Here is a 20,563-nt window from a genome sequence, read left to right as displayed (position 1 = left end):
TTGCGAGGCAAATGCAAAATTAAATTGACTATCCCCAAAGCCAATCAAGGGATAGAGAAAAAGTATAGAATCTGATACCTAATATATAAAGAATGAAGGAGGAAGAAAAAGGAGGAGCAATAGAAAAGAACCTTTAGATTGTGTTTGTAGCAGCATACTGAGTTAAGTTAGACTCTGAGATAGTAAGGATAGTAACCTGGAACCTTTGGTAACCACAAATCTAAAGCCTGAAATGGCAATAAGTACATCCCTATCGATAATCACCCTAAATGTAAATGGACTAAATGCACCAATCAAAAGACATAGAGTCACTGAATGGGTAAAAAAACAAGACCCATCTATATGCTGCTTACAAGAGACTCACCTCAAACTCAAAGACATGCACAGACTAAAAGTCAAGGGATGGAAAAGATATTTCATGCAAACAATAGGGAGAAAAAAGCAGGAGTTGCAGTACTAGTATCAGACAAAATAGACTTCAAAACAAAGAAAGTAACAAGAGATAAAGAAGGACATGACATAATGATAAAGGCTCAGTCCAACAAGAGGATATAACCATTATAAATATATATGCACCCAACACAGGAGCACCAGCATATGTGAAACAAATACTAACAGAACTAAAGGAGGAAATAGACTGCAATGCATTCATTTTAGGAGACTTCAACACACCATTCACTCCAAAGGACAGATCCACCAGACAGAAAATAAGTAAGGACACAGAGGCACTGAACAACACACTAGAACAGATGGACCTAATAGACATCTATAAAACTCTACACCCAAAAGCAACAGGATACACATTCTTCTCAAGTGCACATGGAACATTCTCCAGAATAGACTACATACTAGGCCACAAAAAGAGCCTCAGTAAATTCAAAAAGATTGAAATCCTACCAACTAACTTTTCAGACCACAAAGGTATAAAACGAGAAATAAATTGTACCAAGAAAGCAAAAAGGCTCACAAACACATGGAGGCTTAACAACACGCTTCTAAATAGTCAATGGATCAATGACCAAATTAAAATGGAGATCCAGCAATATATGGAAATAAGTGACAACAACAACACAAAGCCCCAACATCTGTGGGACACAGCGAAAGCAGTCTTAAGAGGAAAGTATATAGCAATCCAGGCGTATTTAAAGAAGGAAGAACAAACCCAAATGAATAGTCTAATGTCACAGTTACCAAATTGGAAAAAGAAGAACAAATGAGGCCTAAAGTCAGCAGAAGGAGGGACATAATAAAGATCAGAGAAGAAATAAACAAAATTGAGAAGAATAAAACAATAGAAAAAATCAATGAAACCAAGAGCTGGTTCTTTGAGAAAATAAACAAAATAGATAAGCCTCTAGCCAGACTTATTAAGAGAAAAAGAGAATCAACACAAATCAACAGATTCAGAAATGAGAAAGGAAGCATCACGACGGACCCAACAGAAATACAAAGAATTATTAGAGACTACTATGAAAACCTATATGCTAAAAAGCTGGAAAACCTAGAAGAAATGGACAACTTCCTAGAAAAATACAACCTTCCAAGACTGACCAAGGAAGAAACACAAAATCTAAACAAACCAATTACCAGCAAAGAAATTGAAGAGGTAATCAAAAAACTACCCAAGAAAAAAACCCCTGGGCCAGATGGATTTACCTCGGAATTTTATCAGACATACAGGAAGACATAATATCCATTCTCCTTAAAGTTTTCCAAAAAATAGAAGAGGAGGGAATACTCCCACACTCATTCTATGAAGCCAACATCACCCTAATACCAAAACTAGGCAAAGACCCCACCAAAAAAGAAAATTACAGACCAATATCCCTGATGATCGTAGATGCAAAAATACTCAATAAAATATTAGCAAACCGAATTCAAAAATATATCAAAAGGATCATACACCACGACCAAGTGGGATTCATCATACTGAACAGCGAGAAGCTGAAAGCTTTTCCTCTGTGATAAGGAACAAGACAGGGATGCCCACTCTCCCCACTGTTATTCAACATAGTACTGGAGGTCCTAGCCACGGCAATCAGACAAAACAAAGAAATACAAGGAATCAAGATTGGTAAAGAAGAAGTTAAACTGTCACTATTTGCAGATGACATGATATTGTACATAAAAAACCCTAAAGACTCCACTCCAAAACTACTAGAACTGATATCAGAATACAGCAAAGTTGCAGGATACAAAATTAACACACAGAAATCTGTGGCTTTCCTATACACTAACAATGAGCCAATAGAAAGAGAAATCAGGAAAACAATTCCATTCACAATTGCATCAAAAAGAATAAAATACCTAGGAATAAACCTAACCAAAGAATTGAAAGACCTATACCCTGAAAACTGTAAGACACTCTTAAGAGAAGTTAAAGAGGACACTAACAAATGGAAACTCATCCCATGCTCTTGGTTAGGAAGAATTAATATTGTCAAAATGGCCATCCTGCCCAAAGCGATATACAGATTTGATGCAATCCCTATCAAATTACCAATAACATTCTTCAACGAACTGGAACAAATAGTTCAAAAATTCATATGGAAACACCAAAGACCCTGAATAGCCAAAGCAATCCTGAGAAAGAAGAATAAAGTGGCGGGGATCTTACTCCCCAACTTCAAGCTCTACTACAAAGCCATAGTAATCAAGACAATTTGGTACTGGCACGAGAACAGAGCCACAGAACAGTGGAACAGATTAGAACTCCAGACATTAACCCAAACATATATGGTCAATTAATATTCGATAAAAGAGCCATGGACATACAATGGGGAAATGACAGTCTCTTCAACAGATGGTACTGGCAGAACTGGACAGCTACATGTAAGAGAATGAAACTGGATCACTGTCTAACCCCATACACAAAAGTAAATTCAAAATGGATCAAAGATCTGAATGTAAATCATGAAACCATAAAACTCTTAGAAAAAAGCTTAGGCAAAAATCTCTTGGATGTAAACATTAGCTACTTCTTCATGAATATATCTCCCCAGGCAAGGAAAACAAAAGCAAAAATGAACAAGTGGGACTACATCAAGCTGAAAAGCTTCTGTACAGCAAAGGACACCATCAATAGAACAAAAAGGTATCCTACAGTATGGGAGAATATATTTGTAAATGACAGATCCGATAAAGGCTTGACATCCAAAATATATAAAGAGCTCACGCTCCTCAACAAACAAAAAGCAAATAATCCAATTAAAAAATGGGCAGAGGAGCTGAACAGACAGTTCTCCAAAGAAGAAATTCAGATGACCAACAGACACATGAAAAGATGCTCCACATTGGTAGTTATCAGAGAAATGCAAATTAAAACCTCAATGAGATATCACCTCATACCAGTAAGGATGGCCACCATCCAAAAGACAAACAACAGCCAATGTTGGTGAGGTTGTGGAGAAAGGGGAACCCTACTACACTGTTGGTGGGAATGTAAATTAGTTCAATCATTGTGGAAAGCAGTATGGAGGTTTCTCAAAATGCTCAAAATAGACTTACCATTTGACCCAGGAATTCTACTTCTAGGAATTTACCCTAAGGATGCAGCACTCCTGTTTGAAAAAGACAGATGCACCCCTATGTTTATCACAGCACTATTTACAATAGCCAAGAAATGGAAGCAACCTAAGTGTCCATCAGTAAATGAATGGATAAAGAAGATGTGGTACATATACACAATGGAATATTATTCAGCCATAAGAAGAAAACAAATCCTACCATTTGCAACAGCATGGATGGAGCTAGAGGGTATTATGCTCAGTGAAATAAGCCAGGCAGAGAAAAACAAATACCAAATGATTTCACTCATCTGTGGAGTATAAGAACAAAAGAAAAACTGATGGAACAAAATAGCAGCAGAATCACAGAACCCAGGAATGTACTAACAGTTACCAAAGGGAAAGAGACTGGGGAGAATGGGAGGGTAGGGAGGGATTAGGGCAGGGAAGAAGAAAGAAGTATTATGATTAGCATGTATAATGTGGAGGGTGGGGGAAAGGGGAGGGCTTTGCAACACAGAGAAGACAAGTAGTGATTCTACAACATATTACTATGCTGATGGACAGTGACTGTAATGGGGTTTGTGGGGGGGACTTGGGGTAGGGGAGAGCCTAGTAAACATAATGTTCTTCAAAAAAATAAAAATAAATTAATTAATTATTAAAAAAAACCTACTACTCTGAGAAAGGATGAAAGCAGTAAATTTCTTATGTTAACTCCACCAAATAGTCTGGAAAACTGATAAGAAACTTAGTGTCTGTGGATAAAATGAGAGTGCCTGTGGCCAGGATTCTCACCTGGCCCTGGTTGACTAGCTCACTGCACACCTGTGGGCAAAACATGGCTATTGAATCTATATAAAGAGTTCTGCCCAGTGCTCTGGGTGTGATACAGTGGCAGGGCTGCAATGCTGCAGGAGAGCAGAGCAGAGGCTGGAGTGGTGGCAGCGCTGAGGACAGAGGCCCAGAGGATGGCTGGGCAGACAGAGGGGCCCAGAGGCAGAGACCAGCTTGCGGCGTGCAGACTCTCTCTGAGTGAATGGGATTCTACTGACTGTCCTGGCACCTGGAAACTGAAAACGATGTCCATCAATCATGGAATAGATAAATTAAATATGGTGTATTCACACAATGGAATACAATATAGTAACAAGAATGAAAGTACAAATGCATGGATTAATCTCACATGTGTGCTGAGCAAAAGAAGGAAGACACAGAAGACTACCTACACTTTGATTCCATTTACATAAAGCTCAAAAGCTATCAAAATGGAATTAACTTATTTTTGGAATATAAAAACAAAGCAAAACAGAATGAACAAAGCAGCAGTAGACTCATAGACACTGAGAAGTGACTAGTGGCTACCAATGGTACCATGAAGGAGGCGCTGGAGTGAGGGTGCGGGGAAGGAGAGGGGGATAAAGGGGCACAAAAGTTCTCAAATCATAAGTTGGTCATGGGGATTGTACAGCATGGAAAAAACAGGCAGTGATTCTGTAACATCTTCCTATGTTGACAGAAAGTAACTATACTAGTGGGGGGTGAAGATTTAATAATATGGGTAATTGTTGAACCACTGTGTTGTACATTTGAAACCAATATGAGATCGTATATCAATGATACTTCAATACAAAATTAACAAGTTATAGCAATCAGGATGGTGGAAATCCTTGAGGCACAGACAGACGAGGTAGTATGTTGGGCAATCTAGGGATCTGTTCCTTGATCTGAGAGCTGGTCATGTGGGATGTGTACCTTTCTCCATGTATGTTACACTTCAATAAATGTTTACATAAGCATCAGTGAAAAATAATGACCCAGTGAAAAGGTTGACACTGTAAGCACTAAGAAAAAAACCTGAGTCCTTGCTATGTTCCAAGAATGTCCAAGTGCTTTACATTTTTAACTTATTTAATCTTTACAAGTTAAGTGAACAATAAAATTTAAACCACAAATTAATAATGTACATCTTTATAAGGCAAAAGAAATGGTCACTGGGGCCATAAAGTAATGTTTTAGGAAAGATTGGTAAAACAGCCAAATCTCTTGTAAGAAACATCAAGATAAAAGACAGAAGGTGCAAATAAAGAGTACAGGATTGGAAGAGGGACGTAACTACAGAGTAAATGATTTAAGAAATGTAAGAGAATACTATGCTTATCTTTTACCATATATTTTAAAACAAATACATTTTTTTAGAGGTTTAGATACAATTTTTAAGGAAAATATAAACTACCAAGTTGCTTTCAAAAAGAAACAACAAATCTGAATAGAAAAATAACTATAGAAGTTGACTTGGAAACAAACAAAAAAAAGAAATGGACTTGGTAAAAAAAAATATTTTTAAGAGCACATGGCCTAAACAGTTTGCAGGTGGGTTTACCACTCCTTCAAGGGATGAATAAGATCTGTTCCATGCAAATTCTTCCAGCAAGCAGAAAGAATAAAAGTTAATTTATGTATTTTGTGAAGCTGGCATGTAACCTTGATTTGAAAACTGAAAAAAGATAGTCCTAGAAAGGAAAATTCCTCACATTCAAAGAAAATGTAAAAATTCTAAGATACCAGCAACCAAATCACACAGTATTTTAAAAAGATAACTTACCATATCCAAGTGGTTTAATCACAGAAACTCAAATTTAATACAATATCAAAAATCCAACCAATGTAATTTATCATTTTGACAGAAAATGTAGGAAAATTTCAAATAGATGCAGAAAAAGTATTTGATAACATTCAACACTCATTCATGATATAAACTCTACATAGACTGGGATCATAAGGAAATCTTAGTAATTTAATAAGGAGTATCTGCCACAGCTTTCAATAAACATAATACTGAATTGAAACTTCAGAAGCTTTACCCTTAGAGGAGAAGACAATGATCCCTTATCACCACTATTATTTACCAATTCGAGAAGACCCTAGCCTGGAGTTTATTAAGCAAGGTTGTAGCTCCTTGCCCCCAGGGACATTTGGAAATGGGTGGCATTTTTGTATGTAATAAGGAGTAGGTAGTGCTCCTGGCATTTAGCACATGGGATGGGGTTGGCGGAGGTAGGCTGTCATGAGTAGTAAACATCCTATCCTGCGTGGGGTAGTCCCACACAACAAATAATTGTTTACCTAATATGGCAATAACAGCACCCTGGTTGAGAAATACTGAGTCAATGCAGTAAAATAAAAGAAAAAAGTGAGGTATGAGGCTTAGAAGGAAGCAAAATACTGTATTTGCAGACAATGTGATCATTTAGAAAATGAAATAAATTATTAGAACTAAGAACTTGGGTTCAACCAGATATCTGATTATGAAATTAGTATACAAAGATCAGTAGCTTTCTTATATATGAGCAATACTAATTAGAAATATTATTGAAAAAGTCGTATTTGTAATAGCAACAAATAACAAAGTACCTGGGAAATCACCTAATAAAACTGTCTGCAAGGTATTTATGGGAAAAATACAAATTGTTCCTTAAACACAGAAACTTGATGTAAAGGGAGGCACACCATGTTTATAAAGATTCAAGCTTGAATAGATATTATTTCTCCTCAACATATATTTATAATTAAAGCAATTCTAATCCAAGTCTGTACTCTCAGCATAACTGTGCCTATGCAGATTAGCATCTCCTCTTCCTAGAAATTATGCAAAACAAGAACAATACAACTCCCACAAATTCCATTTTCACTGAAACTAAAAATAGACATATATAAAATAACATATGAAAACGTGTATGAATTAAAATGTATATATATGTATATATAAATCCGTGAACTACTAGGACTTGGTAGGACTGCAGAAAGCAGCTGAGATTAGGGAGAAACAATGTGGAAGGAAGTGAGGAGGCGACTGTGGGAAAGGGTCAGGAGACTCTCAGAAGGCTTGAGCAAAATTATACTTCCTGGAGGCAAATTTGTCAGTACCCAGAAAAATTTTAACTAATGGTATTTTATGATCCAGCTGTTAGACTCACAGATCCTTCTAAGTATCCTAGAGAAGTTCACATACGGGCATGGTGAGACCAGGGCAAGACGTTGTTGCAGCATTATTATGTGTAATGAAAAAATTAGAAGCAATCTAATTGAAAAGATAGCTCAAATTGTTATGGAGTCCTACAATGGAAGGGATAATATTAGATTTCTTGTATGATTAGATCAAAACAAAGTTGAGTTACGAAGTAAATTGGAGAATGGTACCTATAGTAAAATATTGTGTATATAAATATTAAATAAAAACAATGTTTTGTTTTGTTTATGTATAGTTCATTTTCCCCTGGCTCTATTGAGATATAATTGACATGTGTAAGTTTAAGGTGTACCACGTGATTTGATGTATGTGTATGTTGCAAAATGATCATCCCAATAATGTTAACACATCCTTACCTCACATAGTGCTTTGTATGTGTGTGATAACTTTTAATATCTACTCTTTTAGCAACATTCAAGTGTACAGTACAGTATTGCTAACTATAGTCACCATGCTGTACATTAGATCCCCAGAACTTACTCATCTTGTAACTGGATGGTTGTACCCTTTGACCACTTTCACCCATTTCTCCCACTCCTTTGCCTCTGGCAACCACAAATCTATGCTCTTGCTATGAATTTGTTTTTTTTAGATTCCAGATATGAGATCATACAATATGTGTCTTTTTCAGTTTGACTTATTTTACTTAGCATAATGCACTAAAGTTTCATTCATATTGTCACAAATGACAGGATTTCCTTCCTTTTTTATGGCTGAATTGTATAAATATAGTTAAAGATCTATAGGTACAGCAATCTATCAAACACATTTTCTTTATCCATCTGTCAGTGGTCACTCAGGTTATTTCCATGTCTTGGCTATTGTAGATCCTGCTGCATTGAACATGGGAGTGCCGATACCTCTCTGAGATGGTGATTTCATTTCCTTCAGATAATATACCTAGAAATGGGATTTCTGGATCATATGGTAGCTCTATTTTTAATTTTTTTAGGAACTTCTTTATTTTTTCCATAGTGGTTGCACCAACTTACAATCCCACTAAGTAGGTTCCCTTCTCTCCACATCCTTACCAGTCCTTGTTACCTCTGGTCTTTTTTATAACAGCCATTTTAACAGGTGTGAGATATCTCAGTGTGGTTTTGATATGCAGGTCCCTGAGGATAAGTGATGTTGAGTACCTTTTCATGTACCTGTGGGCCATTTGTTTATCTTCTTTGGAATAATGTCTATTCAGATTCTTTACTCATTTTTAATTCCATTATTTGTTTTTTGCTATTGAGTGATAAGTGTTCCTAATTTAGGATATTAACCCCTTATCAGATATATGGTTTGCAAATATTTTCTCCCCCTCCATAGGATTGCCTTTCATTCTGTTGATAGTTTCCTTGGCTGTACAGAAGCTTTTTAGTTTGATGTAGTCTCATTTGCTTATTTTTGTTTTTGTTGCTTGTGCTTTTGGTGTCAGAATCAAAAGTCATTTTCAAGATCAATACCAAGGAGCTTTCATGTTTTCTTCTAGGAGCTTTACATTTAAGTCTGTAATCCATTAAAGTTAATTTTTATGAGTGGTATAAGGTAGAAGTCCAGTTTCATTCTTTTTAATGTGAATATCCACTTTTTCTAGCACCATTTATTGAAAAGACTATCTTTTCCCATTGAGTATTCTTGACTCCCTTGTCAAATATTAGTTGACTATATATGTATGACTTACTTCTGGGGTCTTGATTCTGTTCAATTGGTCTAGGTGTCTTTTAATGCCAGTACCATACTGTTTTGATTATTAGAGATTTGTAATATACTTTGCAATCAGCAAGTGTGAGGCCTCCAGCTTTATTCTTTCTCAAAATTGCTTTGGCTATTTGGGGTCTTTATAGTTCCATATGAATTTTAGGATTTTTTCTGTGAAAAATGCCATTGGAAACTTGATTGGGATTGCATTGAGTCTGTGGATACCTTTGAATAGTATTAACATTTTAACATTTAACATTAGTATTTAACATTCCAATCCATGAACATGGGTATTTTTCTATTTTTTTGTGTCTTCAATTTCTTTCATCAATGTCTTACAGTTTTCAGTGTACATATCTTTCACCCACACAGTTTAATTTATTCCTAAGTATTTTATTGTTATTGATGCTATTATAAATGGGATTGTTTTATTTCCTTTTTAGATAGTTCATTGTTCAGTGATATGCCACTGATTTTTGTATGTTGATTTTGTATCTGGAACTTTACTGAATTCATTTGTTAGTTCTAACAGTTATTTAATAGAGTTTTTAGGGTTTAATACATGTAAGACCATGTCATCTGCAAACAGAGGCAACTTTACTTCTTCCTTTCCAATTTGGTTGCCTTTTATTTCTTTTTTTGCCTCATTACTTTGGCTAGGACCTCCAGTACTATGGTGAATACAAGTGGTGAGAGTGGGCACCCTGGTAATGTTCCTGATCTTGGAGGAAAAGCTTTGAGCCTGATGTTAGCTGTGGACTTGCCTGTATGGTTCATTTTTGTTTCATGTTTGTTTTTATTATAGAGGAAGTATAGTGTAGTGCATAAGACCACAAGAGTCAGGTTGCCATGTTCAAATCTTGAATTCCGTCACTTAACCAGCTGTGACCTTCTGCAAGTTACTTTGATATTTCTTTGTATTTCAAACTATAGATTTGTCCAATGCAGGGCAATCCAGGGTGTGAATTATTCAGCAGTCACATAATACTCTTCAAATACTATCTAGCATCTTATGTGCAACTAAAATGTCTGCAGGCTGAATTATTAACAAGAGGCAGTGCAGGGCATAGATAACAAGCTGTGAGGCATCCAGGTGATGTTTCCTGGTATCATTTCATCCTGTCATAAGGACAGGAACTGGAAGGGAATAAACTAAATAGTGGCAGGTACACGAGTTTGTCCGTTGTTTCTGAATTGTTTTGCTTTACCCTCCAGGTCGAGGTCTCCCTGCAGGACAAGCGGAGGTAGAGATGATAGAACGGGCCCGGGAGAAGCGCGCGTGGGAAGCCACACTTCCCTCTCCGCGTGACACCTCCCAGCTGGAGAAGAGGAGGAGGATGATGAATGCAATGGAGAGGAAGGAATGGGCCTTCAGAGAGCAGGAAATTGAAAAGTAGGTTCTAGATCGCCCAGACAACTGCTCCTACTCTGTTGGGAGTAATGTTAATACTTTTTACCTGTAAAACATTTTTCCAAATGTATGAATTTAAAAGCAGTCCTCAACCTGTAGAGATAGGAAATTGGGTTTCTGGTTCTTTCAGGAGTAATAGCTCTGTAATTTTATCTCCAATAATATAAAAACATATAATGCCCTCTTTGTGTGTGAGCTCAGCATGGAGCCCAGATTCGAACAATTCTTCAAGGCATCTCTCATTCTTCTCTTCACTTTTCTCTTTAGTATCTAATCTAGGCTGTCACAGAATCCCACTGATTCAAAATCCAAAAATGTCTTTCACACTGTCCCTTTCTGTTCAGTGGCATTATTCCTAAGGCCTTGGTCCTCTTCATATCCATCAAACAGCCTCCTGGCTGATCCTGTCTCTTATCCCCCTGGTGCTGAATTCACAGTCAGGACACCTTGAGTTTTAGCTACAGCTAATGGGGAATTTCCTATTTAAAAGAAAAGTTGCAGGATTCTTCAATAAAAAGATGAGCTCACAACACATAAATAACAATATGCTGAGCTACCTCTGGCTGAGTTTTCTTTTTTTATAAATTAAAGTATTATTGATGTACAATCTTATGATGGTTTCACATAAACAGTACAGAGGTTTTCACATTCACCCATATTAACAAGACCTCACTCCCTCTATTGTAGTCACCATCAGTCAGCATAGTAAGATGTTATAGAGTCATTAATTGTCTTCTCCACACTCTATTGCCTTCCCTGTGACCTACCTATATTGTGATTTCAAATTATAGTGCCCCTTAATCCCCTTCTCCCTCCCTCCCCACCCGCCCTCCCCTTTGGTAACCACTAGTCCCTTCTCAGCATCTATTGTTCCTTCTGTTTTGCTTTGTTTTTATGCTCCACAAATGAGGGAGATCATTTAGTATTTGTCTTTCTCTGCCTGGCTTACTTCAGTGAGCTTAATACCCTCTAGTTCTATCCATGTTGTTGCAAATGGTAAGATTTCTTTTCACAGCTGAATAATATTCCATTGTGTATATGTACCACCTCTTCTTTATCCACTCATCTACTGATGGACACTTAGGTTGCTTCCAAATCTTGCCTATTGTAAATAGTGCTGTGATAAACAGAGGATTGCATGTGTCTGTTTGAATCAGGGATCTTGTTTTCTTTGGGTAAATTTCTAGGAGTGGACTTACTGGGTCAAATGGTACTTCTATTTTTAGGGTTTTGAGGAACCTCCATACTGCTTTCCACAATGGTTGAACTAATTTACATTCCCACCAGCAGTGTAGGAGGGTTCCCCTTTCTCCGCATCCTTACCAGCATTTGTTGTTTCTTGTCTTTTAGACAAGTTAGACAGTTAGAATGGATGTTGGCCATTCTAACTGGTCTGAGGTGATAGCTCATTGTGGTTTTAATTTGTATTTCCCTGATGATTAGCAATGTGGAGCATCTAAGTTTTCAGTAATTTTAACTGATGTATTTTCAGTAATGAGGTTGTTGCTGGAATATATAGAAATGATGAGAACCAAAAAATTATAACTCCTTAGCAAGAGAGAAAGGAAACTTGTTGAGGTTGTCCTTTGTTCCAGGCTGTGCTGAGGCAGTTTATTGCTCATAGCAATGCTACCAAACTCCTGACAGTGTGCTCACACACAAGAGAGTTAGGGCTTAGTGTGGTTCTGAATTCAAAATATGTTTGTTCTTTTGCAACAGCTTCTGATTAACCCTGAATCCAGATTGTGTGATGTTTTAGTAAGAGTGTACAATTTAACAGCAAATAGTATTTGGGGCAAAGTAGGTAGCAGATACCTAGTCCTATCTGCAGAAATTTAAATTTATTGCTGTGATTTGAGGAGGTATATTCTTGTCAGAATAACATTAAAATACTAAAAATGTATCTGGCCAGAATGAAGACATCACCTGAGAAACTGAGTATTTTTGTTAAACTGAGGATAATTTTAATAAATATATTTTGAGTCCCTCCTATGTGATAACTAGGCTCTGTGCTATGAGTTGGGGAAACAGGGTTGACTAGGAAACCGCTGTGTCCTGACAGAGCTCCTAATGGCTCCTGGCAGGTGGGGAGGGAGGCTAAGTGGGGATTGAGGGGTGGGGGGCCAAAGACCTTCAGACCAACAATTCCCAGGCAGGCCCTATCAGGTGATGGGCTGCTTCTTACACAAAGTGCTGGGGGCACCCAGGGGAGAGAACAATTAGTTCCGTTTGAGGACCGTGGAGATTTGAGATACCACTGAGAGGAGGTAGCCTCTGAACTGAGCTTTGAAAGGTGAGTAAGAGGCCATCAGGTAGACAATGGTATCGGTGATGATGATTCCTAGAACATGGGACACACAGAATGCTTGCTATGTGCTGGACCCCAGTTCCCAGCCAGTAGTTCTCAGAGCTTAGCCCACAGACCAGCTGCATCAGTAGTGCCTGGGAACTTGTTAGCAGTGCAGATTCTCAGGCCCCCTCCCAGACCTACTGAGTCCCATGGGGCCCAGCAATCTGTGTCATAACAAACCCTCCAGACTACCTGATGCATGCTCAAGTTTGAAAACTAATATTCTAGCATGTTGTGGCTCACCACAACCTTATGGGATGGATACTATTGTTATATACATTTTGTGACTGAAGAAATTGAGGTAAGTGATGAAGTTGAGAATTGAACCTAGGATTTCTAACTGTAAAAAGTAAGGTGAATGTGGGTGTGTAGCTTAATTTTTAAAACACCTGCCTCTCCATATTCACCTGTCACTCCATTCCCACCCTGCCATGTGCATTTGCTCTGGGACACTCCCCCAGTGAGACATGCTTGCTCTCTCTAGTCCTTTTGAGTGGAACACTCAGCTCCCGCAGCTGAGGCCTCACTTTTTCCTTGTCAATGTGGCAAATCTCAATTCTCATTTATCTTCAAGACTACAGAGCTAAGGGCTCCCCTGAGGGAGCCCCCGCCTCCCCGCCTTCCCCCTGATCCACTGGGGCTAGCTCGAGACATAGGTGCTCTGTTGTTTCTTCTACAAAAGTCTTTTCATTCTGCTGGTCTGGTATTTGTCTCCCTGTGTTGTACATGGTAGTGTCCACGGCTGCTCCCAAGGACGGTGCTACCTGAGCAAAGGTGCTTTATCTTGTTCATCAGTGTTTGTTCCCTGCCTGGCATATGCTGAGCATTTAATAAATGTTTGACAAATGAGTGACTGAATAAATTACTGTATGAATTTTTAAGTAGGAGTAAAATGTTTAAATCTCTATTTTAGGAAGGAAATCTTGACAGCTGTGTGGAACAAGGATTGGAAGGAGGAGAAATTAGACTAGCAACTAGAGTCCAAGTTAGGAGAGAGATGACAGGAGCTGGGGAATGAATGCAAGAAGTGTTTTAGAGGAGGATGCATTCAAGAAGGGGAGGAGGTATAGAGGAAGAGGAAGATTTCTGGGGGAACAAAATGAGTAGGTGTTTTTGAGGTTGTCTGGGGATAGCTGTAGGTTCAAATAGACAGAAATTCTGGTTCCGAAATACCTGAGCTGGAAGTACAGATTTTGGAGTTATCTGTACATGGTTGTATATGCATGCACAAGGTAGGCCTGGGAGAATGAGGTGCAGGTAATGAGAAGGGGAACAAAGATTGATTGAGTACCTGTGTGTGCCAGACACGGCATTTTCACCTTCACTCCTGAAGACAGCTTGCCACAACCTCACTTTTTCTTCACTGCTCCTATTACTTACCCTCCAGTCAACCTGGAACTTTGCCCAAACATCTTGTTGTTCACCCCGTCTGCCTAGAGAGCACTTTCTTTACCCTCCTACCTGGCACACTCTTCTTCATCCTTTAGAACTATACCCATGCATATTCCTATGATATAGAGACTCACTATTGAGGTGCCTCTCCCAAGCCCCCAACTCATTTGTCACTTTTGCTAGATGGGTCTTTTGAGAGTACATGAATATACCAGCCTAAAAAGAATATCCTGTTTATGACAGGTGTTCCTTTTCTCTCTAGTAGAATGCCCTCTTGGAGATGCCATATACTTCTTTATGTTTTGTAATTTACTTGAAGACTGCAGGAGATTCGCCTAGAAGTTCTAAAAGAGCTGTTAAAGAAGCGTGACAAGAACCAAAATGCAGTGAACATGAAGCACTTGAATGCCCAATGGTCTAAACTGCAGGCAGCAAAGGAGGCCAAACTGGCAAAAATCCAGCACGCACATGCATCGGGTAACGACATAGGATGAACAACGAAGAGGATGGAAAGTGGGCTTTGCTTTGGTCCTTTGACCAAGATTGATTTAACTATGACATAATTCTATTTTGGTCCTAGTGTTATTAAATAGGTAAGGGATGGGAGATGAATTATTTTTCAAAATAGAGGAGCAGAAGAAAATTCCTCACCAAGAAAATCAAGTAATGATGTTCTAACAGGTAGTGAAGTTTTTGACTTTATGGGATATGTGCGTGTGTGTAGGTGCTGGGCTTCCCATATTCATGGGCTGAGGTCTTGAATAAAGAGCCCTGTTTCTCAACCTTTTTCTCATTATTGCCCCCTAAAAGAGACATTCAGATATCTTTATTTCTACTCCCCTCATTCCAATGCAATTTTAATACCATGGATATACAGTATATCTGTTTATGTGCTGTAAGTATATCTGTACTTTATACATAAACAGAAGGATTCAGTGGAGGAGTAAGAATGACTGAGTATATTTTTAAAATTAATTTTATTTTAAATCAATTATAAACTAAGTTTTAAAATAATTTTAAATTATACATTTTAATTTAACCTATTAACATGTGACTGTCTGTATTTGCTGATTAACTTTTAATATAATTTATTTACTTATAAAAATTGTAATGTGTAAACTATACATGCAAATTAGTAAATTATGTACCTAATAATAGAAATGTAATCGCATTTTAATTAAAAAATCATTCAAAATTATTTTTCTAGCAAAAGTAAACCAGTTACAAAAAATAAATTAATTCCTTAAAAGTTGCCTTTAGTGAACTTTTAACTTTTTATTGATGTGAGAAAATAACTTTTAACTAGCTGCTAGCTTTGCATTTAAATGTCAACATTTTTTCTTTTCAGTACTTAACATAATGAATGATGGGTTGACTGACTTTTATAGATAAATAATAAAATGTATTTACTTTTTTTCAACTAAAATTCTTTTTATTTAAAAAGAAAATAATTTAAAACTTAAAAGTGTGTTTCACTCTTTTTACTTAATTCTGAAACCCCAAGTTACACACAGAAGCACTGAGGACCAAACATAAGCAACATCCACAAGGCAGCAGCATCACACGCTGTCACCTCCGGCAGGATGACTTTGCAGTCTCATGATAAGATTTTACCCCCCTTGAGAGTGCACAGTGTAGAACCTTCCACATGCGATGGGTCTGTGACAGGCTGGAAGAAAAGGAGCAGGCAGAGGCAGGAAGCATGACTCCTTAGATGAGTAAGCTCCTTACGTGCCCAGCTGAGTCTTTTCCTTCTGCCTGCCAAGCAATTCTGGAAGCTATAAACTGGGATATATTCTGATTTATTCTGGTGTCAGCTAAAATGGACAGAGATGATTGAGGAATCTGTAGTCTTCCCTCTCTTTTCATTATTCTCCTAGGAGAGAGTAATTCCACTAGTCTTCATTTAACATGGATTTTTCAGTTACTCTTGAGTTTCTTTTGTTCATTTAACAAACTTTTATTGACTGACTCTTCACAGCCCCGTGCTTGGGGTGCAGTTATAAAAGATTTTCGAGACTGCCCATTGAGGACACTAGCTGCTTCAGCTTCTGTCACTCCTGCCTGTCTCATGACAGTCTGGGCTACACAGATGACAGATCTCTGTTTTTAGTGTTACAGTCTGGCTGCAGTGGGTGGTCATTGTGAAATGTGTTCAGTTTAGTAGCTTCCCTATGAATAAAACTAGAACTGGTTTACTGTTACTATTTGGATCATTCAGAACAATGTTTGGAGATAGTCATAGAAGTATGCTTTATTTTAGCAATCAGAAAACTTGAGAGAAAAGGGAAGAATGTAGAAGGGAAGTTGGAGAGAAGAAATATCATCAGGGATTATTCTGATTATGCGTCACAGGTCTATGGACCTCTATCTCGCCTTGGTCGCTTCCCAGACAATAACTCAGAGGACTTTGTTGTAAAAAACCATTATCTCAACACTTATGAAGGTAAGCAATTTACATAATTACAAGTCCAGCATATGAGGGTTATCTTAGAAATGTAAATTAATTATTAAAATATAGCATTAGATTAAAAGCTAAATAACAAAAATATTTGCAAGAAATAGCAATGAACATGTTTAATATTATGAATAATGTGAGTTCATACGAACCAAAAAAAAAGACTCCTGTAACTCAAATAAATAAATAGATACATTGTGCAACAATTTATCATGGAGTAAGGTCATTAGCAAGTAAATATTTAAATATGTTTAATGTCACTAATCATCAAAGGTAGGAAAAATAATAGAGAAAGCTTTTTACTAGGTTTATGAAGCAAACAAGAAGTATATAATGAAATCAGCCCTTTAAGAAGAAATGTCAGAAAACTAGTGGGCAAGGGCATGGATAACCAGGGGATAAATTCATGGAGAAAAATCCAAGAGAGGCTTATTTAAATTATTTAGCAATTTGAAGCATCACATGGTCAAGATCATAAGTCGATGGTCACACTGTTGAACTTGTAGCACTGGCTGACCATCTCCAGAGCAGATGATAAACTGGTGTACATCACTTTAAAGTGGTGGTGCCATGCATCATATGATCATTAATTTTTTGTTGATTATTGTGGAATTTATTATGTTTTTGTAGGACAATGTTTTCATTTTAGAATACATTTATTATTTTATAGCCTGTGCCACCGGAAGCATGAGTTAGTTATACAGAAATTTGCTTTAGATTTCAGGGACAATTCACGTATATGAGATACACCTTACCAATAATTCTAAATTATTATTATTCTTGGTAAACAGCTACTAAAATGGACAATATGCTTTCAAAATGTTAAATTGAAGCACCGTATTCTAAAAATATGTATTTCCTTTCTATAGGATTAGTTGAACTTGAGTCATCCCTCCCTGATTTTGTCACGCAACCCCGAATCAGACCTCTAAAGCCAAAAGTTACTACCACCAAAGCTGGTTTTCTAAAAAGGGGAGCAAGGTTGGACCATGAGTTGGCAGAGATTCATAAGGTATAATCCTTACCTGGAGAAGATGCTTCTAAGTGGGAATTTTGCTGAGAAATACTACAGTCCAAAAATTGCACTTTGTCTTGGGCAGCAGCAATGTCTAGTAGTTCTCTACACACAAACCTACATTCTTTCTCTTCTTTAGACTTTTCTGGAGGTTGGCTGTTCTGTGCTGAACCAATGTGTTTTTTTCTCCCTCATTTCAAACTGTTGGAAAGCTCTTGAAGGTTATACTCCTCATTTGCAGAAATCATGTTATTTTCTAAAAGTGGTTCTGACTTTGGATCTACATAATAAAGGTTGACCCACATTGAGTGTAGTAGGTTTTTAGTGTTAGGAATTACTGTTGGTTTTAATAGTACAGTAGGCCTCATGTTCTTTCTTTTGGACTTGTTACGAGGTCATTAAGAGAAAGGAGTCATGTTCAGCTGCTCTCTCATCTAGTTTAAAACTCAACTAAGTAAGAGAGCTTGGTGGTCATCCCCATGAACCAACTAACTAAACAGTGTCCACCAGCCAGGCTTTCCCTTTTGTTCACTGGACTACAGGTGTACAGACTTGGACACTTCAGAATTCCTGATTTATGATAATGGTGACCAGTCTTCAGTGTGCATCGGAATCACCGAGAAAACTTGTGAACACACACCGCCGAGCCCCACCCCCAGAGTCCCCCACTCAGCGGGTCTGGGCTATAGCTGAGTCTGCATTTGTTTTACAAAGTTCCCACGTGTTACTAATGCTGTGGGAACCACACTTTGGGACCCAGCTGCTTTATGACTCTCATCACTGGTCCATGCGTGTTGTTTATGTGGTTGGTTTTAGTAACAGGGTAAGAATCCATGGGAGCCACACTCAAGACAAAAATCAGGACCATGGTGATAATTTATGTTCATCTATGTGGTTCTTTCCCATCTCATCCCCGTCTCCATTTACCCATTTTGAACTCTATGTTCGTCATTCTCTTACTTTCTGTAACTTTCTTCTTTGTAGATACTCTTTATTAAGGTTGTAAGTTCCCTTCTATTCCTACTTTACTAAAGCTTTTAATCGTGTGTTTATGTTGAATTTTATAAAAAATGTTTTGTCTGTGTATGGTGAGATAATTATATATTTTTTCTTTTTAAAAATTATTGTTGTAGTAAAGAACATATATATTTAAAAAAAATTATTCTATCCTTGCATATCTGGGATGAACCTAACTTGGCCAAGCTATATTATCCTGTAGTATCTTACCAAATAATATGTTGTTCAGAATTTTGATTTTATATTCATAAATGAAATGGCCATATTCTTCTTTCTTATTTTGATCATATATGGCATTGATGTCAGAGTTATGCAGGTCTTCAGAAATGAAGAGGGGAGTATTCTATTCTGCTTTGGAAAGAGTTTAAATAAGTTTGAGATGATGTATTTATTCAGTTTGGTAAAATATTCATATAAAATTATCTGAGCGATGTTTTCTTCATGGGAAAAATTTTAACCACTCCATCAAATTCCTAATAATTTACAGACCTTTCCGCATTTTAGTAAATTGTATTTTTTCTTTACAAATTCCGTTTTGCCTAACTTCTTAAATTTTGGGGTATATAGTTTGTTGATAGTATTATTTTATGATCTTTTCAGTGTTCTATCTGTAATTATGTCCACAGTTTTCATGCATAATATTACTTATTTGTGCTTTAACTCTTTTTACTCAATCAATTTTACTGGAGGCTTGTTTATTCTCTTGGTAGTATTTTTCCCAACAATGAGCTTTTGACTTTGTTGATTTTCTCCATTATTTATTTTCAATTGCATTAATTCCCATTCATATGTATTATTTATTCAGTAGTTAACTTATCCTTAAGAATATCATAGCATCCTTGAGAGATATAAGCACCCTGTTTTGGACTTTCCCAGCATAAGCTAGCAAACTGTCCTAGCAGAGCCACAGAGATTATTTCTGATTGATATTCAGATCTGTGGTCTAGATCTGGTAGTGGGAGAAAGTACAAAGGTAAGAAATGATGCTAGTTGGTGTTATTCCAGGCACTGTTGGATAAGAAAAATAAAGTTCTTGAACCAAAGAAAACTCTACGCTTTCTTCAAAGAAAGCCGATACCTCAACCTCGGCTTCCAACTCCAACCTTGGAAATGAGTTCCAATGTAAGTTTGAAATGAAATGAAATCTAAGTCAAATTCTTTTCAATAATAAAAACACAAAGAATAAAAAATCTTCTCGAGAAAAATAGACACCAAAAAGTCATCTATGTCAAATTTAAAAAGATCAAATGATGATCAGTTATCATAACTATCTTCCCACATGGGGAAATGGTTGATAGCAGCTGAACTCAGAGAGAAACAAAATGCCAGAGGCCTCAAGACAAGCTGGCTTCTGGGAAAGGACTGGCTCAGAGAGTCCACCTTCACCAGGGCTATACATCATCTTCATAGGTCCCCAAACTCAGTTTGGGCAAGGTGCCAGACTTGGTTAGGATTTAAAGGACTGACTCAGACTAAACAAACCCGCAAGAAACTGCTAGAGATGCCACACTGCAAATTTATTACTTTGCAGAGAGAATATAACTGTCTGGTAGATCAGGATACTCCTTTTGGCAGGTCAGCCCTTAATCTCCCAAGAGCAATTCTCAGAAGAAGCCAAATTGTACACAGAAGGTTGTTGTGCCTAGTCAGAGGGAGGAGAGTTGACAGGAGATCTCACTAGTGCCTCTGATGGGT

At 37.3% G+C, this 20,563-nt stretch overlaps 1 protein-coding gene across 2 annotated transcripts in view; it reads left to right on the top strand.

Annotated features, from left to right (window-relative positions):
- Positions 1-20,563, top strand: part of CFAP91 (cilia and flagella associated protein 91) — a 70,645-nt gene that overhangs the window by 27,923 nt on the left and 22,159 nt on the right. Inside the window, exons 7-11 of one of the 2 annotated variants that reach the window (XM_073231588.1) lie at positions 10,441-10,618; positions 14,698-14,855; positions 16,642-16,824; positions 17,706-17,848; positions 19,874-19,990. In XM_073231588.1, coding sequence (XP_073087689.1) covers positions 10,441-10,618; positions 14,698-14,855; positions 16,642-16,824; positions 17,706-17,848; positions 19,874-19,990 — 779 coding nt within the window. The remainder of the gene's footprint in view (positions 1-10,440; positions 10,619-14,697; positions 14,856-16,641; positions 16,825-17,705; positions 17,849-19,873; positions 19,991-20,563) is intronic. The other variant, XM_073231589.1, reaches the window with a different exon arrangement.

This window comes from Manis javanica, chromosome 3 (assembly GCF_040802235.1).
Source record: "Manis javanica isolate MJ-LG chromosome 3, MJ_LKY, whole genome shotgun sequence".
Taxonomy (NCBI): Eukaryota; Metazoa; Chordata; class Mammalia; order Pholidota; family Manidae; genus Manis; species Manis javanica.
This window is presented reverse-complemented; position numbering and strand designations above follow the sequence as displayed.